Below are 20,257 nucleotides of genomic sequence, written 5' to 3' on the forward strand. Positions count from 1 at the left end.
AAGCTGTGGGGCAGGGAATGGTAGCTATGATCTCTAAGAAATAAGTGACCAAGGATCACATTTTACACAGAATTAAATGTGTTTGGATTGAATGAAAATGAAAGCTTAAATATCAACTAGGCATGATGGCAGGCAGTGGGAAATGCTTTTTTACATCTTAAATATTGAGTTTAAAATTTTGAATATATTTAAAACTTCATTTAATGATTCCAAATTATAGTCATTGAAAGTATTTGCATTCTACTGGCATTTAGCTGAGAGTCAATAAGACCAATGGACTAATAAGAGTAAATATTGTAAAATTTCACCTTTTACACCTTGTAAAATTACACCTTTACACTATTGTAAAATTACACCTTTTTAAAAATGTATAGTTGTGTGAATTAAAGCATTTATACTTTAATTCTGTTTTATTTGCTTTTAAATTAAAAACAGTGCATGCTTATTTTAATACGCCAAGGTATATAGAGAAAAAAACAAGTCTTCCCTCACCCATTACCACAGCAAAGATACAACTTTTGGTTTAGCACATGTTTTTACAGCTTTCTCCATGCTCATTCCATGTACTTTTGCTGTTTATACATTATTCCTTTTATTTATTGTTCATGCCATAATTTGTTATTCTTCAATATGCAGAACTTGTGATTACATCAACAGTAATTTCTCTATAAGATGATTATGGAGTTTGACCATCAGTTATTGCTCTAGGAGGCTAAATTACAGACTTTGTGATGAACTGGCAAGTTTGACATTTTAATTCAAAGTTGATTTTTCTTAAATAGATTCATAGAAAATAGTCTTGATAGGATGAGCTTCCTGTTGTGTGCTCCATCGTATTTGTTAATATTTGTTCACATTATGAGAACAAATAGTAACTCAAGGATAGAACTATGTAAAGCATTATGATTTTTAGTAGCTAAAACCAATAGTATACTAGGATCTCAGCCTCGTTAAATTCTTTGGACATGTGTAATTTACACTTTACTAAACATTGTAAAATTTCACATGTTGAAAATTAGCTGGACATAAAATTTCCATGTGGAAGATAAATGCACAGTCTTTGCCATTCAAACTCTCCCTACTCTCAGGGGTATTGGAGGCTTGGCCATAAAATGAAAGGAAGAGAATAAAGATTAGTCCATTGAAAACACTAGAGTTCAGAATTCCTGAGTAATGTTTAAGTAATTAAGTTAACCAACCAAGTTAAGTAATTCCTAAGTAATCAGTCACTTAACCAGATCCTGTTATATAATACATAAAATCCAGATCTAGTTATTATATATTTATGACATTGAGAACTACTTATCATTAGCTATATTGACATGGTTTTGCTATTTCAAACATGAATTGATAGAATATAATTTCCTGTATATTTATAAGCTTCCTGAAAACTAAGAACATGCTTGATAGAATATTCCAATTCTCATGTCTCCATATAACTTATTATGTATTCAAGATGGCAGATCACACTGAAGTGATGAAGGGCATTCATCAATATCCAGGAATTCGATATCCTGTCCTTACTCCTAATCTTCAGGGTTTTCACCGTGCTGTAAGTGTGCTACTAATTTTCCCTAAAATTGATATGCTTTTTATTGTAAAGATTTTTACAAAGTTAAATGGTGTGATACATGACTCCCTTGATATCCTGCATAAACACTATTGCTATTATACTCATGTGGGTACTTGGCGATCAGTGACTTTGTGGCATTGTTGGGACTCAGATGCTCCACACAAATGGCTCTTTCACTTTAACATCCAAGAATTAAAACACAGAAATACAATTGTCCATTTCAATGAGATTCTTTTGAAAGTATATTTTGTGCTTCCCTCTTAAACAAGGAGTACAAAATAAACATTTCTCAACACAGTGTTGTAATTATTAATGTAACTGTAGCAGACAATTGTATTTGTCACCTCTTTTGGTCTTGCTGTTGTTCCCATCCTCTTCACGAAGCTAAGCACTGTCATTGGAACTAACAGCTTTCTTTACTGTCTTCTCACTTGTTTCTCTGAATCCAAGGTGACTTGGGAATTTATATGCCAAAAAGCTTTTGTGAATATACATATCCACCTGCAATGCGGGAGACCCCGGTTCGATTCCTGGGTCAGGAAGATCCCCTGGAGAAGAGATAGGCTACCCACTCCAGTGTTCTTGGGCTTCCCTTGTGGCTCAGTTGGTAAAGAATCCGCCTACAATGCAGGAGACCTGGGTTCTGGTTGGGAAGATCCCCTGGAGAAGGGAAAGGCTACCCACTCCAGTATTCTGGCCTGGAGAATTCCATGGACAGTCCATGGGGTCTCAAAGTCAGACATGACTGAGCAACTTTCACTTTCACACTAGAAGAATCAGTGCAGCTTTAAGTAAAGGCTTGAGGTGATATGCTTACATGGCTGTATTGTAAAAGCTAAGCAGCAGCTATTTCTGATTTTAATGGGTATTTTTCACTTTTGTATTTGTGACTGTGTTGCATGAAGTTGAAGTTCTGGGTCCTAGTTGGGGTATGACCTGTTAGTGTATCTTGTGAAACCACTTTTCTCTTAAACAATTAATACAATTTTTGATTACATTGTAAATAAAGACAGACATCTTTTAAGAAATTGTAAATATTCTGTGATCTGGTCCTAACAGAGTAGGAAATGTACCTACCCTGAGAAATATATAAAAGGACACCTTCAGGATAGCTTAGAAAGGAATAGAAGCAATCTTGACCTGTGAGGTATGCAAACTCATGTCCAAAACATGGCCCCAGAACTTCTACTGAGCTTGGGATCTCCTACTAGAGATTTATCCTCTTTGAACCATAGTTTTTGCATCTATAAATTGGTATAGTACATGCTTAGTTTAGAAGATTGTTTGTAGATTAGAAATAAGGTGTGCAAAGTACAAACAGCAACATGGGATCAGAGTAGGTGTTCAATAAATAGAATTTTATTTTAATTTATATAAAAACTTTTAATGAAATATAGTTGAAATATGATGATGTATTCATTTATGATGTACATAAAAATGATTCCATTATAAATATATACACATTCTTTTAAAATACTCTTTTCTATTATGGTTTATCATTGGATATTGAATATAGTTCTCTGTGTTATAGAGTAGGACATCGCTGATAATCCATAGACTTTTATTTTAAAGGTTAAAAATGTTTTGTGGATGGAGGAGTGGAAGCCAATGTTTTTTTCAGTGTTGGAGGAAAGATGACAAAATTTTTGTTTTCTTAAGGTGTTAGGGTATTGGTGAGGAAGGGCACTCTAGGCATGGTGCTGTAGATATATTGATAGAAAGACTTAAGAATCCGTCTGGAAATGTAGGAGGCTTGACATTTGACAACAAGTCTCTGGGAAGACTGGAGGAAGGAAGAAAGATGGAAAAGTGGGCAAAAAGGAGAACTGATTAGGTCAACATTTTGGGTTTAAAGATTGGCTAGAGGGGAGGGGACTTTCTTGGCAATCCAGTGCTTAGGACTCCATGCTTCCATTGCAGGGGCCATGGGTTCGATCCCTGGAAGGGAAACCAGGATCCCTCATGCTATGCAGCACAGCCAAAATAAATAAATGAATAAGAATAAAAAGTAAAAAAGACACCTACATTTACTAAAAAACAAAAAAAAACAAAAACTGGCAAGAGGGTTAAGGAATTAGACACACAAGGGTTTAGTTGTCATAGTCAAAGTATGAAACAATGGAAGGGAGCTTGAGAGATAGGGAGAAAATTGGGGGCAAAATCCAGGTGATAATTTGGAAAAATGTTTTTCTGATGGGTTATAAGGAAAGAAGAAACCCAGAGAGCATTTACTATCCTCTATTTAAAAATATATGGTCTAAAAGTAATGTTTTCCATAGATGTTGAGAGGTTTTATTGGGATGCTGGTATTTTCCACAATTTGGGTTAAAATACTTCTGAGGATAACTTTCAGGAAAGGTGAAATTAAATTGGAATACCACCATTGTATATTATGTGATTTATGAGTGTTGTAGTTTGTGGAATTATCCTGTTATAAAATATTTTTACATTTCAAAAGAGAGTATATAGCAAGTAGAGAGAAATGTAATTTTAAATTCTAAGCAGAATGCTAAAGAATACAAGTGTTTCTTTATAGAGTAATTAATATTGCTTCTACTGCTCTCACTTATGTTTTTGAAACTGATTAGCTTTTGCCTTTAAATTATATTTTTCAGGTTGCTGCAGGAGCAACCGAGGTATCTGTTTTTGGTGCTGCCTCTGAATCCTTTAGCAAGAAGAACATTAACTGTTCTATTGAAGAAAGTATGAAGAAGTTTGAGGAGGTAGTTAAGTCTGCAAGACACATGAATATTCCAGCACGAGGGTAATTATCAAATCCCACAAATTAAGCTCTTTAAGAATTATTTTAACATTGTTTTACCTCATGTAATAATATAGATCCAAGCAGTCCATTCTAAAGGAGATCAGTCCTGGGTGTTCATTGGAAGGACTGATGCTAAAGCTGAAACTCCAATACTTTGGCCACCTCATGCGAAGAGTTGATTCATTGGAAAAGACTCTGATGCTGGGAGGGATTGGGGGCAGGAGGAGAAGGGGATGACAGAGGATGAGATGGCTGGATGGCATCACCGACTCAATGGACATGAGTCTGAGTGAACTCTGGGAGTTTGTGATGGACAGGGAGGCCTGGGGTGCTGTGATTCATGGGGTCGCAAAGAGTTGGACACGACTGAGCGACTGAACTGAACTGAATAAATATACATAGAGTATCTTATTTGCACCTTATGTGATCAGGGCCATCATTTTATAGTTATTGCTATAACTACCTCGATAATATCATCTGAATCCTGAGGGTGTATCTAGCCTGTGGGGCATGATGCCTTGAGCTCATGGGGACCAGCATCATATCTGACACTGTTACTCATTTCATCAATGCCAAATTACCCGAATGCAGCCGTGTGGTTTGGATCTCAGCATACTGTAAGTGGATAGATCGGTATAAGCTCATAGTAGCATTTGGAAAGTAATCATTTAGTGTGGTTTCCAAATTTTTGACTTTTTTAAGAACCATGCTTTTTCTTCAAAGAATATATTGTATGGAAATTGAATAGCATGTGTAAACTGTAAAACCGCACTGGGGTGCAGGTTCGTCGTACCACCCATTCGGCTGACTTCTGGGCCTTCTCTGTGTGAATCCAAAGCAACTATATTTGGTGAAGGAGAGGAGAAAAGAAACCTGCTTTTGTTTTTGCCTTCTTTCAAGAAGCAGGAAAGCATCTCGCTCAGACAGGCTCTACACCCAGATCCGTGTCTGTGAAATGTATAATAAACTCATTGTTACTTAAGAAAGAAGTTTTTTCTAACACATTAGCTATTATTCTATTTTTATAATTATGGAGGTATGATAAAGATGCCATATCATCTTCATAATTTAAAATGCATAGTGTTTGTAAGAGAAGGCTGAATGCTGTCCCTGGGCTTCCATGCTGGTTGTCCTTCCCTTGATTGAGGTGAGCAATGTTCAGAGTGGCAAGAAAGATCAATCATCAATGAGAAAACAAGTGGACCCAATTTGGAGTGAGGAGATTAGAAAAGGGTTGGAATTCAATCAAGGTCATTTGGAGAGCAAGTAGAATTAGATTACACTGTAGTTAGGTATTTTTTGGTTTACTGCCTTTTTAAAACTTCTTTTCCTTTCTCCTTAGTAAATTTCCAACATGACTTTTTAAACATATAAAGTTATTTTGTTAACTAACATGTATACATAACATGCAGAGTGCATGCAAGAAAATTAAAAAACCAAGATAATCTGTTTCCATAGAAAGTAAAGGATGTGTGCTTTTAAGGCAAAAGTTACATAACAACCAAAAATATAAAAGTTACATAACCACCATCAAAAAGGAGAGGTGTCCTGCAAGTTTTAAATTCAAACACACATAAGTTGTTTTATTTTCTTACCTTTAAAAAAAAAAGGGAAAAATGAAGAAGCTGTTCTTCTGTTTCAGTGTATATTTATGTTTGGAGTATAGGCTATTGAGTAAAGTAATTCTCATTGAAAAGTTGAAAGAACACAAAACCTTAAGAAGTAAGGTACATATTTCAATTGGGAAATTTTTTTTTTAATGTGGAAAGATGGATGTTCACAAATTTTATGACAACTGATTTTATCACTTTATAAAATAGTATAGGCAAACCCTATAAGGCTAATAGAAACCCTAAATCTTTAATACTGATTGCATTAATAAAATGTTTATAAAGTTCAATATAAAAATAAAATAAATAAAATAAAATGCAATAAAATGTTTAGTACTAAATACTAAACATTTAGTATTGTCCTATCAATAAAGAAAGTTCTAACCATGCTACAACCTAAGAAATTTTTCAGGATTTGATAAGATGGATACAGAAGTATAGATGAATAAGAACTAACCTACAGCCAAATGAAGCCAGCAGAAGTACATTGTAATTATACTGTAGACAAATGCATATTTTCCGGTGTAGATTTTCTTCCTTTGGAGCCCAAGTCCTTGATTTTCTGAAACAGTAGTCACTTTTAGAAATAACGCCATTTGACAGATGGATGTGAGTTCACTACTTGTGTAGTTGAAAATTATCTTCTTCTCCCCCAAACTTTTACAGGCTTTAAGTTAGGTCTTATTTTCACTGGCAATATAGAAGGTAGGTACTGTATTAAAAAGCATGGGCTATTGGTGCTCGTTTTAGGGAAAAAGCCATGCTCAGCTAGTCAAACCTGAAGTAGATGCTCCAGCCAATGTTACTATGGCAACAGCTGCATCAATATGGACCATCATTCAGAAAATGTATGGTGCCAGCTGCTGTCAGCTTTAAAGGCCATACAGCAGGACAAATTTTATAAATGCTCACTAAAGCCATTTAAGCTTCTATAAAACAGTAACCTTTCATAGGGTCTAAATAGCAGCTTCTATTAAAGTTATGAAGTCTATTGTTTGTTTCCTCCCCTCTTGGAAACACACACATACACATGCCTATGTACAGGTCTTTTTATAGATGCTTGGAACTTTATGTAACATCTGGGATACATTGGGAAAGACACCATGCCAGATTGCCGACAGAAAATGCAGAGTCAGCTAACTACTGCTGCTCGTCCATTGTATGCGAGTGAGCAATGAAATGTCTAAATTTTGGACTTCATTTTTTAGTGTGCATTTCACATATGTTTAAAACATCTAGGTTACTTTTCTCTTATCTATCTAAATCTTTAAAATGTTAAAAAGAGAAAAATAGAAGCCTGTTATAAATTTAGTCATTCTCTTTTTTATCAGTGGATTTACTGAATGAATTATCTCTTGATGTGTATTTAAGAATGAAATCCCTGAGATATGAAGTAGTTTTCTCATCTATCACATAAGACTTTCAGGTTTTATTCCCTTTTGTTTGAAATAAGTATCAGCTTCTCTTTAATGAAGTCACGAGTCACAGGAATCACATGCTGCTTTTCGTGTGGAAATTTAATTTTAGAAGGAAACTGTCGCTAAGGTGACTTGTTCATTTTGTTGTTAAGGTACTTATAAATAGGTTATAAGTTCACAAAGTCAGCAGTTGGGCATATCAGAGAGTTTTACCATGATTACCTCTTAGACTTCTCCTGTAAAGTGGTCTAGAATGATTGGACACATGATCGACTTCCTGAAGGGCTGAGCCTACTGAAAGTTGAAAGAAGTAGATTGCTAACATTTTTTTTTCTAGGAGCCAAACAAAATTATTCATTCACCCATTGTTTAAAAAATTTACAAAATGCAAAAAAATATTTCATTGTGAACTGTCACTGCTGAGTTTATTCTCAAATTCTCAGGAAAAAAAAACAAAAACAAACTCAGGTACAAAATAATGAGAACAATGAATAAAAAGCAAATTAGTAATTAAAGTAAGAAAGACAACCATAGATACCTGGAGGAGGGCATGGCACCCCACTCCAGTGTTCTTCCCTGGAGAATCCCATGGATAGAGGAGCCTGGCGGGCTGCAGTCAATGGGGTCTCAAAGAGTCGGACACGACTGAAGGGACTTCACACACAGGCAACCATAGATAACTTTGAAGTATGAAAAAACAAAGGCAGTTTTAGGATGTAATAACATTTTGCTTTTATCTTAAATTCTTTATAAGGCGTGATTAGTATTTATTCATATTTGGAGGAGATGAGGAATGAGGCTTTTCATAAAACTCTAATGAGTCTAGGGTGCATATCTTACATACCTCTTCATCTGTCACCCACATCACCAACTCCCTATCTAAATCAAAACCAAGGAAAACCCAATCTGTTTTTAAATGCTTCTGAATAAAATTGTATCATTTATGTGAACAACCAATTGTTTTGATAAGACCCTCAATGTTTGGAAATTCTTCCTGTGCTTAGTTAATTTTAACTGGTTGCCTAGCTCTGAATAATTTCTAACCTTTAAAATGGTAACCGTTTCGTAGGGCTGTGAAGTCAGGGCAGAGTATTCTCTTTCAAAATGGTCAGCTTTCCGTGGACTTCCCTTGGAGAAAGAACTGATAACACGTTTCTTCAGGAACTTGCAACCTACTTGTTTGTTCATCAAACCATCTAGGTCATGTGAACATGTTATATCTCCTGTCCTTCCCTTGCCTAATGCAAAATGTCATTACAGACCCTGATCCTGAAATAGCAGCCCTTTTGAGTAGGATAATGAACCTCCTTGCTGAGGGCTCCGAGTTTTAAATACACAGTAAGTGACAGACAGTGTTTCTCATGGCTGATGATGCCAGTGCCTCCCATAAGCTGATTTATCCTAATGAAATTCACTTGCGTAGGTGGCACCATTGTCTATAAGCAGAAGCTCATTGGTTTAAGTTTCTTTCCAATTTCTATTGTTAAACTGAGGACTTTCCACTGGTGCCTGGAAGAGGAATTCAAATCATCTACCAAAATATGGCATGTAAAACTTTAAAAACTGAGACATCTGTTAAAATGATTCTTTAGTACATATGGTGGTTTTGAGTTCTACTTTTTTTAACCTTACATATTGCTCTGTCACTGCTGTGTGCCAGATAACACATCCTCAGCTGCAGTTAATATGTAAGTTGTGTGTGTGTGAAGTCGCATCTAAATAGCCTCTTTTAAGGCAAGAATGTGTTTTGTCATTTCTTGTAAAATTCACCTTTTAGAACTAAAGGAGAATTTTAGCAGAATTGCTTCTCGAGACTAAGGGACCATCACTGTATCATCTATCATCCACAGTGCTAAGGGCATGATAGGCTCTCAAAGTTTATTCATAACTGGCTTGTTAATAATCAGATGCTGTTCTGTATTGCTTTTAGGCTGATATATTCTGCATGGCTGCATCAAATTCATTCCTCTTTTTAAATGTCTTACTTACCTTTCGTTGACATCAAATGTCCCCTCATCATTCCTGACACTGACATTGTTTTTCTCTTCTGAGTGTAGCAGTGGTTGATTCTTTATGCTCCAGTATTTGTGACATTTATTAAAGGCTTCTTTTGGTTTCTTTTTGCCAGGATGATTTGAGAAATATGGGAAAGTAGGCCTAGGGAAGGCCTAACTAGATGATTTTTTCATGATTCAGTTCTTCTGGGTAAAGTTGGTAAAGACTTGAATGCTGCTGTTTTTCATGATTTTGCACAATACTGATAAATGGCCTCAGTAAGCACAAATAAAAATAAAACAACTCATATTTCTATCCAGGGTTTATTGTAATTTTAGTACCATGAGTTTCAATATCATTGGTGATTTTTTCGTTACTCTGTCATCCTAAATAATGTTTAAAACATGATTCCAAGTCCAAACTCTCAAATATTTGCTGTCATTTCTGGATACAGAATTTGAACTGTTAAGAACCAGAATCTGGCTATATGTTGATTATAAAGATTAGGAATTGTATAGAAAATTATTCTGAAAGTTAAAACGACATCTTTACTAAAATATTTTGCATGAATTCATTTAAGAAATATTGATTGTTTTATATCATGTCTTGTCTTCTGATGCCATGTGGAATATAAAAATGAAAAAGTAGCCTAGGGAGTTTCCAGCAGACTGCGGAAGTAATTTGTATAGAAATAATGACTATGTGGTAAAAAATGCCAAGTGTTTAGGAGAAATACAGATAAATCCCATTAATTTTTAAAGTAAGACTGTCTTAAATTTCTCAGGAGTTATTTGTAAAACCCGCATGGAGGTGTCAATAAAATGAAGTTATAAAAATGAGTAAAAATATGGAAACATAATCAGAAATAGTGGCCTTTTCAGTGAGAGTAGGAAATTTACAAAGAGCAAAGGCACAGTGAAGAGAAACCTCCAGAAATGTTTGGTAACAGGGAGAAGTTTGTATTTCTTGGAATAGGAGCTTTTAAGGCTGTGAAATGGAAGAGAGGTAGAAAAATGAGGTTTCACATACTGCTGAGCTTGAATACCAAGTTTATTTGGTAGACAACAACAGGCCATTAAAGATTTTCAGAGTAGAAAAATACCCAATCAGATTTATGCTTAAGGAATATCATTTCAGCAGTCGATACTGGAGTACAAATGAGGGCATGCCATGAGACCAGAAGCAAGGAGGGCACTTGGAGATGTCTGTGGCCATCCCGAAAAGGGCCTGCAGGCACCGCTCTGTCCACGTGAGCTGGGCCGGCAGTTCCCACGCTCTACAGAAGAACCAGCCAACGCTGGTTAATGAGCATGTTCTTAAAGGTGACCAAGAGATGTGGCTAAAAATGACTATATCTTTTTTTTTAAATTTTATTTTATTTTTAAACTTTACAATATTGTTAGTTTTGCCAAATATCGAAATGAATCCACCACAGGTATACCTGTGTTCCCCATCCTGAACCCTCCTCCCTCCTCCCTCCGCATACCCTCCCTCTGGGTCGTCCCAGTGCACCAGCCCCAAGCATCCAGAATCGTGCATCGAACCTGGACTGGCGACTCGTTTCATGCATGATATTATACATGTTTCAATGCCATTCTCCCAAATCTCCCCACCCTCTCCCTCTCCCACAGAGTCCATAAGACTGATCTTTTTCTTTTTAAAGACAAATGTGGGGAAAACAGGAATGACCATTATTTTGCATCTGTTGAGCTTCATGTGCCATGTGACTGTGTCAAGCAGTCAATTTATAATGTTCATAAGAAGACTGGATGTGTGTTTTGTGTAATAGTGAGAAAGAGAGAGATTATGAGGGACTGAGCTGATACAGAGACTCCCTTTTCTGTTCCCTTTACAAACACATAAATATAACAACTTGTAAAGCATAAGGTGAAGTTCAGAAGAGAAAAGGAAGTCCTCAGATTCCATCAGAGAAAGTGTGGCAAGGATGCAGTGTGATGGCCCCAGCACATGGGGTGTCTACTCCAGATACAAGCCCTAGTGACTTAGAAATGGGATTTTAGAGTCTATGTGTGAAAGATAGATGTTCTGCTAAGACTAGGATTGGAAACTGAGTATTTTTGGATTCTGGAAGCACTTCCTTGCCAATGCAGAGTCACTTAAATCTGTGCCAGTGTTATAGGTTGTGGATTTATGACATTGGAGTATTGTGGAAACCCAAATTGAGAAATAAAGGTAGACCTTTGCTTGGGAACTGGTAAAGTCTGCAAGGCAAGGGAAAAAGGAAATTAGATCTCCTTTATAGGAACATTTAAATAACTCAAGACTTTCATGGAACTTCCACAGAAACTAAAGGACCATGAAAAGGCATTCCCAGTAAAAATTACAGACCACATGAGGGAACAAATTACCCTAAGAAAAATAAGCAGAAGAAAAAGAAAAAGAAGGATAAATTTAGCAGAAAAGAAGGACATAGAATAACCTGAATTGAGATGGTGAATTAACCTTTACTATATTTATAGAGGCAAAGGAAGAATATAATAAAAGGACAAGTCTTTATGAAAAAAAAAAAGAATGAAGATTTGAGGAAAAGAAATGGAAGTGAAAAATACATGTGTTAAATAAAAACAGTAATTGCAGAACAGCAGATTAGATATAGTTGAAGTGGGAGTTAATGGTCTAGAAGTGGCCTAAAACTAGGATTTGAGGAAATTGCAATAGTGAATAGAAAAATAATAGAAGTTTTGAAAGTGAAAAGAGAATGCCTAATAGAATTCTCAAAAGGAGAAAACAAGGAAACTAGATATGAGAGATATGTTTGATGAAGTATTACAGTACCTTGAGGATTTTCTAGGAGTAAAAAGCATTAATGTTAATAATGAAGAAGTGTAACAAGTCCTGAAGGACTCATAGTCAAATGCAGGATATTAACTATAAGTAGATAATGGCACCCCACTCCAGTACTCTTGCCTGGAAAATCCCATGGATGGAGGAGCCTGGTAGGCTGCAGTCCATGGGGTCGCTAAGAGTCGGACGCGACTGAGCGACTTCATTTTCACTTTTCGCTTTCATGCATTGGAAAAGGAAATGGCAACCTACTCCAATGTTCGTGCCTGGAGAATCCCAGGGATGGGGGAGCCTGGTGGGCTGCCGTCTACGAGATCGCACAGAGTCGGGCATGACTGAAGTGACTTAGCAGCAGATAACCCTATAGCAGTAGAGAAGAATTGCACCCAGTCACTTCAGTCGTGTGCAGCTCTGTGCAACACTATGGATCGTAGCCTGCCAGGCTCCTCTGTCCATGGGATTCTCCAAGGCAAGAATACTGAAATGGGTTGCCCTGATTTACTATACAGCAATTATGTTTAGAGGGAAATATTCTCATCAGCAAAAACTGAGGTCAGAGATAATGAAACAGTATATTCAAAACGGCAAAAAAAAAAAAAAAACAACCCACAAAAACTGTCAGCTTAGAATTCCATACGTAACCAGACTATTGGACTAAAAGTTAACAAAACCATTTGTTGACACAACAGTCTGAAACCTTCTACCCTTACTGAAAAAAAAAAAAAAGAAAGAAATTGAGTCAGAAGGGAGGAATGAAAAAAGAAAGGAAAAAGAGAGGTAGCAGGCTGAGGCTTTGGCAGAGCAGAAACCATTTGCAATAGGGCTGTAAAAACTTATGCCAGCTATTGAAAGTGGATAAATGTAATAAGTGCCATGGATTTAATCAGAGATAGATGCTGTAGGGAAGCAGTGAGATTAGACAGTATATGTCTGTGTAACTTATATCACTTTTACATAAAGGCATCAATTAAACAATCCAGGTAAGGAAATATCACCAGAAGTTGAGTGGTTTTCTTTGTTTTGTTTAATTTAAATTTTATTTTTAATCGGAGGATAATTACTTTAAAATATTGTGATGGCTTTTGCCATACATCAACATGAGTTAGCCACAGACATACGAAGCATGTCTCCTGCCTCTTAAATCTCCCTCCCACCTCCCTCCCTATTCCACCTTAAATAGATTGTCACAGAGCACTGAGTCTGGGTTCCCTGCATCATACAATAAATTGCCAGTGGCCATCTATTTTATATATGGTAATGTATATGTTCCAGTACTGCTCTCTCAAAGCATGCCACCTTCTCCCTCCCCCACTGTGACCAAAAGTCTATCCTTTAGGTCTGGGTCTACTTTGCTACCCTGCATGTAGGATCATCAGTACCATATTTTTAGATTCCATATATATGTGTTAATATATAGTATTTGTCACTCTCTTTCTGACTTACTTCACACTGTATAATAGGCTCTAGGTTCATGACCTAACTAGAATTGACTCAAATGTGTTCCTTTTTATAACTGAGTAATATTCCATTGTGTGTATATATACCATTATTTCTTCATCCATTCATCTGTCAGTGGACATCTAGGTTGCGTCCATATCCTCAGTTCAGTTCAGTTCAGTTGCTCTGTCATATCCGACTCTTTGTTACTCCATGGACTGCAGCATGCCAGGCTTTCCTGTCCATCACCAACTCCTGGAGCTTGCTCAAATTCATGTCCACAGAGTTGGTGATGCCATTCAACCATCTCATCCTCTGTCATCCCCTTCTCCTCCTGCCTTCAATCTTTCCCAGCATCAGGGTCTTTTCCAATGAGTCAGTTCTTCACATCAGGTGTCCAAAGTATTGGAGTTTCAGCTTCAGCATCAGTCCTTCCAATGAATATTCAGGACTGATTTCCTTTAGGATGGACTGGTTTGTCCCTTGCAGTCCAAGGGACCCTCAAGAGTCTCCTCAAACACCACAGTTCAAAAGCATCAATTATTCAGTGCTCAGATTTCTTTACGGTCCAATTCTCACATCCATACATGACTATCGGAAAGCCATACTTTTGACTAGATGGACCTTTATCAGCAACATAATGTCTCTGCTTTTCAATGCTTTCTGGGTTGGTCATAACTTTTCTTCCAAGGAGTAAGAGTATTTTAATTTAATGGCTGCAGTTACCATCTGCAGTGATTTTGAAGCCCAAGAAAATAAAGTCTTTCACTGTTTTCACTGCTTCCCCATCTACTTGCCATGAAGTTACAGGACCAGATGGAGAAGGCAATAGCACCCCACTCCAGTACTCTTGCCTGGAAAACCCCATGGACGGAGGAGCCTGGTGGGCTGCAGTCCATGGGGTCGCTAAGAGTCGGACACGACTGAGCGACTTAGCAGCAGCAGCAGCAGCATGGGACCCGATGCCATGATCTTAGTTTTTTGAATGTTGAGTTTTAAGCCAGCTTTTTCACTCTTCTCTTTCACTTTCATTAAGAAATTCTCTAGCCATTGTAAATAGTGCTTCAGTGAACACTGGGGTACATGTGTCTTTTTCAATTATGATTTCTTAAGGGTGTATGCCTAGTAGTGGGATTGCTGGGTCATATGGGCTTCCCTGGTGGCTCAGCTGGTAAAGAATCCACCTGCAATGTGGGAGACCTAGGTTCAGTCCCTGATTTGGGAAGATCCCCTGGAGAAGGGAATGGCTACCCACTCCAGTATTCTGGCCTGGAGAATTCCATGGACTGTATAGTCTATGGGGTCATAAAAAGCTGGACATGACTGAGCGACTTTCACTTTCATAATAATTTTATTTCTAGTATTTTAAGGAATCTCCATACTGTTCTCCATAGTGGCTGCATCGGTTTGCATTCCCATTAACAGTGCAAAAGGGTTCCCTTTTCTCCATATCCTCTCCAGCATTTATTGTTTGTAGACTTTTTGATGATGCCCATTCCTACCAGTGTGAGATGTCTCATTATAGTTTTGATTTGCATTTTCTAACAATGAACAATGTTGAACATCATTTCATGTGTTTACTAACCATCTGTATGTCTTCCATGGAGACATGTCTGTTTACATACTGCTCACTTTTTGATTGGGTTATTTGTTTTTCTGGAATTGAGCTGCATGAACTACTTGTATATTTTGGAGATTAATCCTTTGTCAGTTGTTTCATTTGCTATTATTTTCTCCCATTCTGAGGGCTATCTCTTGTCCTTGCTATAGTTTCCTTCCTTGTGCAAAAACCTTTGAGTTTAACTAGGTCTCATTCATTTATTTTTATTTCCATGACTCTAGGGGAGGAGATCATAAAGGATCTTTTATGATTTATGTCAAAGGGTGTTCTGCCTAAGTTTTCCTCTAAGAGTTTTATAGATTCTGGTTTTACATTTAGATCTTTAATTCATTTTGAATTTATTTTTGTGTATGGTGTTAGAAAGTGTTCTGATTCTTTCTTTTACATGTAGCTGTCTAGTTTTCCCAGCACCACTTATTGAAGAGATGGTCTTTTCTTCATCGTATATTTTGTCAAAGACAGGTGTGTGGACTTATCTCCAGGCTTTCTATCTTTTTCCATTGATATATATTTCTGTCTTTGTGTCAGTATCATACTGTCTTGACAACTGTATATAGTCTGAAGTGAGGAAGGTTGATTCCTCAAGCTCCATTCTTCTTTCTCAAGATTGCTCTGATACTCAGAATCTTTTATGTTTCCATACAAATCGTGAAATTTTTTGTTCTAGTTCTGCGAAAAATACCATTGATAATTTGATAGGGATTGCGACTGAATCTGTAGATGGCTTTGGATAGTATAGTCATTATCACAATATTCATTCTTCCAACTCAAGATCATGGTGTATCTCTCCATTTGTGTTGTCTTTAATTTCTTTCATCAGTGTCTTATCATTTTCTGCATACAGGTCTTCTGTGTCTTTAGGTAAATTTTCTCCTAAGTATTTTATTCTTTTTGTTGCAGTAGTAAATAGGATTGTTTCCTTAATTTTTCTTTTGGATTTTTTATTGTTACTGTACAGGCATGCAAGAAATTTCTGTGTACTAATTTTGTATCCTGAGATTTTATTCACTGTTTAGTGCTAATAGTTTTCTGTTGGCATATTTAGGGTTTTCTATGTAAAGAATCATGCCATCTGCAAACGGTGAGGGCTTTACTTCTTTTCCAATCTGAATTCCTTTTATTTTTTTTTCTTCTGTAATTTCTGTGGCTACAACTTCCAAATTATGTTGCAAAATAGTAGTGAGAGCAGGCATCCTTGTCTTGTTCCTGATTTTAGAGGAAATGCTTTCAGTTTTTCACCATTGATAATAATATTTTCTGTGGGTTTGTTGTATATGGCCTGTTTTAGGTTCAAGTATGTTGCTTCTGAGGAGGGCATGGCAACCCACTCCAGTATTCTTGCCTGGAGAATCCCTATGGACAGAAGAGTCTGTTTGGCTACTGTATATGAGGTCACAGAGAGTTGGACACAACTGAGCATTTAAGCACAGCACAGTATGTTCCTTTAATGCCAACTTTCTGGAGACTTTTTTAAAAAAAATCATGAATCAGTATTGAATTTTGTCAAAAACTTTCTCTGAATTTATTGAAATGATCATATGGTTTTTATCTTTCAATTTGTTAATACGGTGTATCACATTGATTGATTTGCATATATGTTGAATAATCCTTGCATCTGAGGAATAAATCTCACTTGATCATGATATATGGTCTTTTTAATGTGTTTTCAGATTCTGTTTCCTAGAATTTTATTGTGAATTTTTGCATATGTTCATCAGTGATATCAGAGAAGGCAATGGCACCCCACTCCAGTACTCTTGCCTGGAAATCCCATGGACGGAGGAGCCTGGTAGGCTGCAGTCCATGGGGTCGCGAAGAGTCGGACATGACTGAGCGACTTCACTTTCACTTTTCACTTTCATGCACTGGAGAAGGAAATGGCAACCCACTCCAGTGTTCTTGCCTGGAGGATCCCAGGGACGGGGGAGCCTGGTGGGCTGCCGTCTATGGGGTCGCACAGAGTCGGCCACGACTGAAGCGACTTAGCAGCAGCAGCAGCAGCAGCAGTGGTACTGGCCTATAATGTTCTTCTTTGTGGCATCTTTGTCTGGTTTTGGCATCAGGGTGATAGTGGCCTCATAAAATGAGTTTGGGTGTTTTCCTTCCTCTGCAATTTTCGGGAAGAGTTTGATCAGGATAGACATCAGCTCTTCTTTTTTGGTAGAATTCATCTGTGGATTTGTCTGTGGAGTCATTTGGCTGTTAATTTATGTTTTTTGGAAGATTTTTTATTACAATTTTGATTTTAGTGTTTGTGATTGGTCTGTCCATAGTTTCTCTTTCTTCCCGGTTTAGATTGGATAGGTATACTTCTCTAAGAATTTGTCCATTTCTTCCAGGTTATCTATTTTATCCACACATAGTTCTCATAGTAGTCTCTTATGATCCTTTTTATTTCTGTGAGTTCTGTTGTAATTTCTCCATTTTCATTTCTGATTTTATTGATTTGAGTCTTCTCCTTTTTTTCTCTGGATGATTCTGGCTAACAGTTTGTCAGTTCTGTTTATCTCCTAAAGAACAAACTTTTAGTTTTATTGGTCTTTGCTCATGTCTCTTTCATTTCTTTTTCATTGATTTCATCTCAGATCTTTATGATTCCTTTTCTTCCACTAACGTTAGGGGGTTTTGTCCTTCTTTCTCTAGTTGCTTTAGGTGTAAGGTTAGGTTATCTATTTGATGCCTCTTGTTTCTTCATGTAGACTTGTATTGCTATAAACTTCCCTCTTAGCATGACTTTTACTGCATCCTGTAGGTTTTAAGTTGTTGTGTTTGTCATTTGATGCTAGGTTTATTTTGATTTCCTTTCTGATTTCTTTAGTGATCTGTTCATTATTCAGAAGATAATTCTTTAACATGTGAATTCAGAAACGCATTTCCATGTGTTTGTGTTTTTAATAGTTTTTTTTTTTCCTTTAGTTGATATCTAATATTATACTGTTGCAGTTGGAAAAGATGCTTGAAATGATTTCAGTTTTCTTAAATTTATCACAGTCCAAGATGTGATCTTTTCTGGAGAATGTTCCATGTACACTTGAGTAAAAAGTGAAATCTATTGTTTTTGGATGAAATGTCCTGTAGATATCAGTTAGGTCGAATGTAATGTTTAAAGCTTGTGTTTCCCTATTAATTTTCTGTCTGTATGATCTGTCCACTGGTATGAATGGGGTATTAAAGTCCCCCACTCTTACTGTGTTATTGTCTATTTCTCCTTTAATAGCTCTTAGCGTTTGCCTTATGTTTTCAGGTGCCCCTGTGTTGGGTGCATATATATTTATAATTGTTACCTCTTCTTGGTTTGATCCCTTGATCATTATATAGCAGCCTTGTTTGTCTCTTGTAATGGTCTTTATTTTAAAGTCTGTTTTATCTGAAATGAGTATTGCTACTCCTATTTTCTTTTGATTTCTGTTTTCTCCAAGCTTCGTGGATTTGAGTGGCTGTTTCCTTTCCCTTTTCAGGGAAGTTTTCGACTATAATGTCCTCAAATATTTTCCATGCCCTTTCCTTTTATCTTCTTCTTCTGGGACCCCTATGATTTGAATGTTGTGGCACTTAATGTTGTCCCAGAGGTCTCTGAGACTGTCCTCATTACTTTTTATTATTTTTTTCTTTATTTTGTTCTGCTTCAGTTATTTCCAGCGTTCTATCTTCCAGCTCACTTATCTGTTATTCTGCTTCCGGTACTCTGTGGTTGGCTCCCTTCAGTGTATTTTCAGTCTCAGTTATTGCATTGTTCATTGTTGATTGTTTATTCTTTAATTTTTCCAGGTCCTTGTTAAACTTTCCTTGAATCATCTCGATTTGTGCCTTTAGTCTCTTTATCTGTGCCCCCATTTGATTTTCAAGATTTTGGATCATCTTTACTATTATTACTCTGGATCCTTTTTCAGGAAGACTGCCTATTTCCTCTTCATTTGTTTGGTCTTGTGTGTTTTTACTATGTTCCTTCATCTGCTGCATTTTTCCCTGTCTTTTCATTTTTCTTAATTTACCATGTTTGGGGTCTCCTTTCTGCAGGCTGGAAGGTCATAACTCCTCTTAATTGTGGAGACTGTACCCCAACTGGTGAGGTTGGATCAGTGCATTGTGAAGGTTTTCTGGATGCGGGGACTTGTGCTTGTGTTCCCATGGATGGAGCTGGATCTTGTCTCTCTGGAGGGCAGTGGTGTGTCCAGTAGTGTGTTTGGGAGTGTCTGTGGGTTTGCTATGGCTTTGGGCAGCCTGTCTGCTAATGTGCAGAGTTGTGCTCCTGTTTAGCTGAAGAATTGGCATGGCACATCCATCCTGGAGCTCACTGGCTTTTGAATAGGGCTTGGCCTTAGTGTTGATGTGGAAGCCTTTGGGAGGGCTCACACCTATTAATGTTCCATGGGGTTGGGAGTTCTCTGGTGGTCCAAAGTCCTAGAGTCAAGTCCCCTGCTTCTGGGGTTCTGGCCCATCCACTAACAGCAACATCAAGGCTTCACAGGTCACACAGCGCAGAAGACAAGCACCCTGGATTAATGGCAAAAAAACTTTTAATAGGCAAAAAATCCAAAGAGTTTCACATACTTATATTGGAAAAAGAAGAGGGGGTAAGGAGAAAAAGAGGAAAGAAGGATAAACAGAGGGTTCTAAGGTGAAGAGAGGAATCAAGCCAATAAGTAAACCCCTAAGTGAAAATGGATACTATATATTAGACTCTCAAAGCTACAGAATTAAAAACAATAAATCAAAAATCAAGCATCAAAAACATGGAAAATATTACTCTCAAAAATACAAAATCAAAACATCACAACAAAAATAAAAATGCATGCAATTGATTTAAAACTAATTTTTTTAAAAGAAAAAGTAATAAATAAATGCAAAAGAAACAAAAGAGACCATAGCAAAAATCAACAAAGCCAAAAGCTGGTTCTTTGAAAGGATAAATAAAATTGATAAACCATTAGCCAGACTCATCAGAAACAAAGGGAGAAAAATCAAATCAATAAAATTAGAAATGAAAATGGAGAGATCACAACAGACAACACAGAAATACAAAGGATCATAAGC

The 20,257-nt window shown here is 36.8% G+C and overlaps 1 protein-coding gene across 1 annotated transcript in view; it reads left to right on the forward strand.

Annotated features, from left to right (window-relative positions):
- HMGCLL1 (3-hydroxymethyl-3-methylglutaryl-CoA lyase-like 1) overlaps positions 1-20,257 on the forward strand; it is a 122,177-nt gene that overhangs the window by 15,515 nt on the left and 86,405 nt on the right. The window contains exons 2-3 of the mRNA XM_010848540.1: positions 1,457-1,552; positions 4,189-4,337. Of these exons, the coding sequence (XP_010846842.1) occupies positions 1,457-1,552; positions 4,189-4,337 (245 nt within the window). The remainder of the gene's footprint in view (positions 1-1,456; positions 1,553-4,188; positions 4,338-20,257) is intronic.

This window comes from Bison bison, unplaced genomic scaffold (genome assembly GCF_000754665.1).
Source record: "Bison bison bison isolate TAMUID 2011002044 unplaced genomic scaffold, Bison_UMD1.0 scf7180017864270, whole genome shotgun sequence".
In the NCBI taxonomy this organism is placed as follows: Eukaryota; Metazoa; Chordata; class Mammalia; order Artiodactyla; family Bovidae; genus Bison; species Bison bison.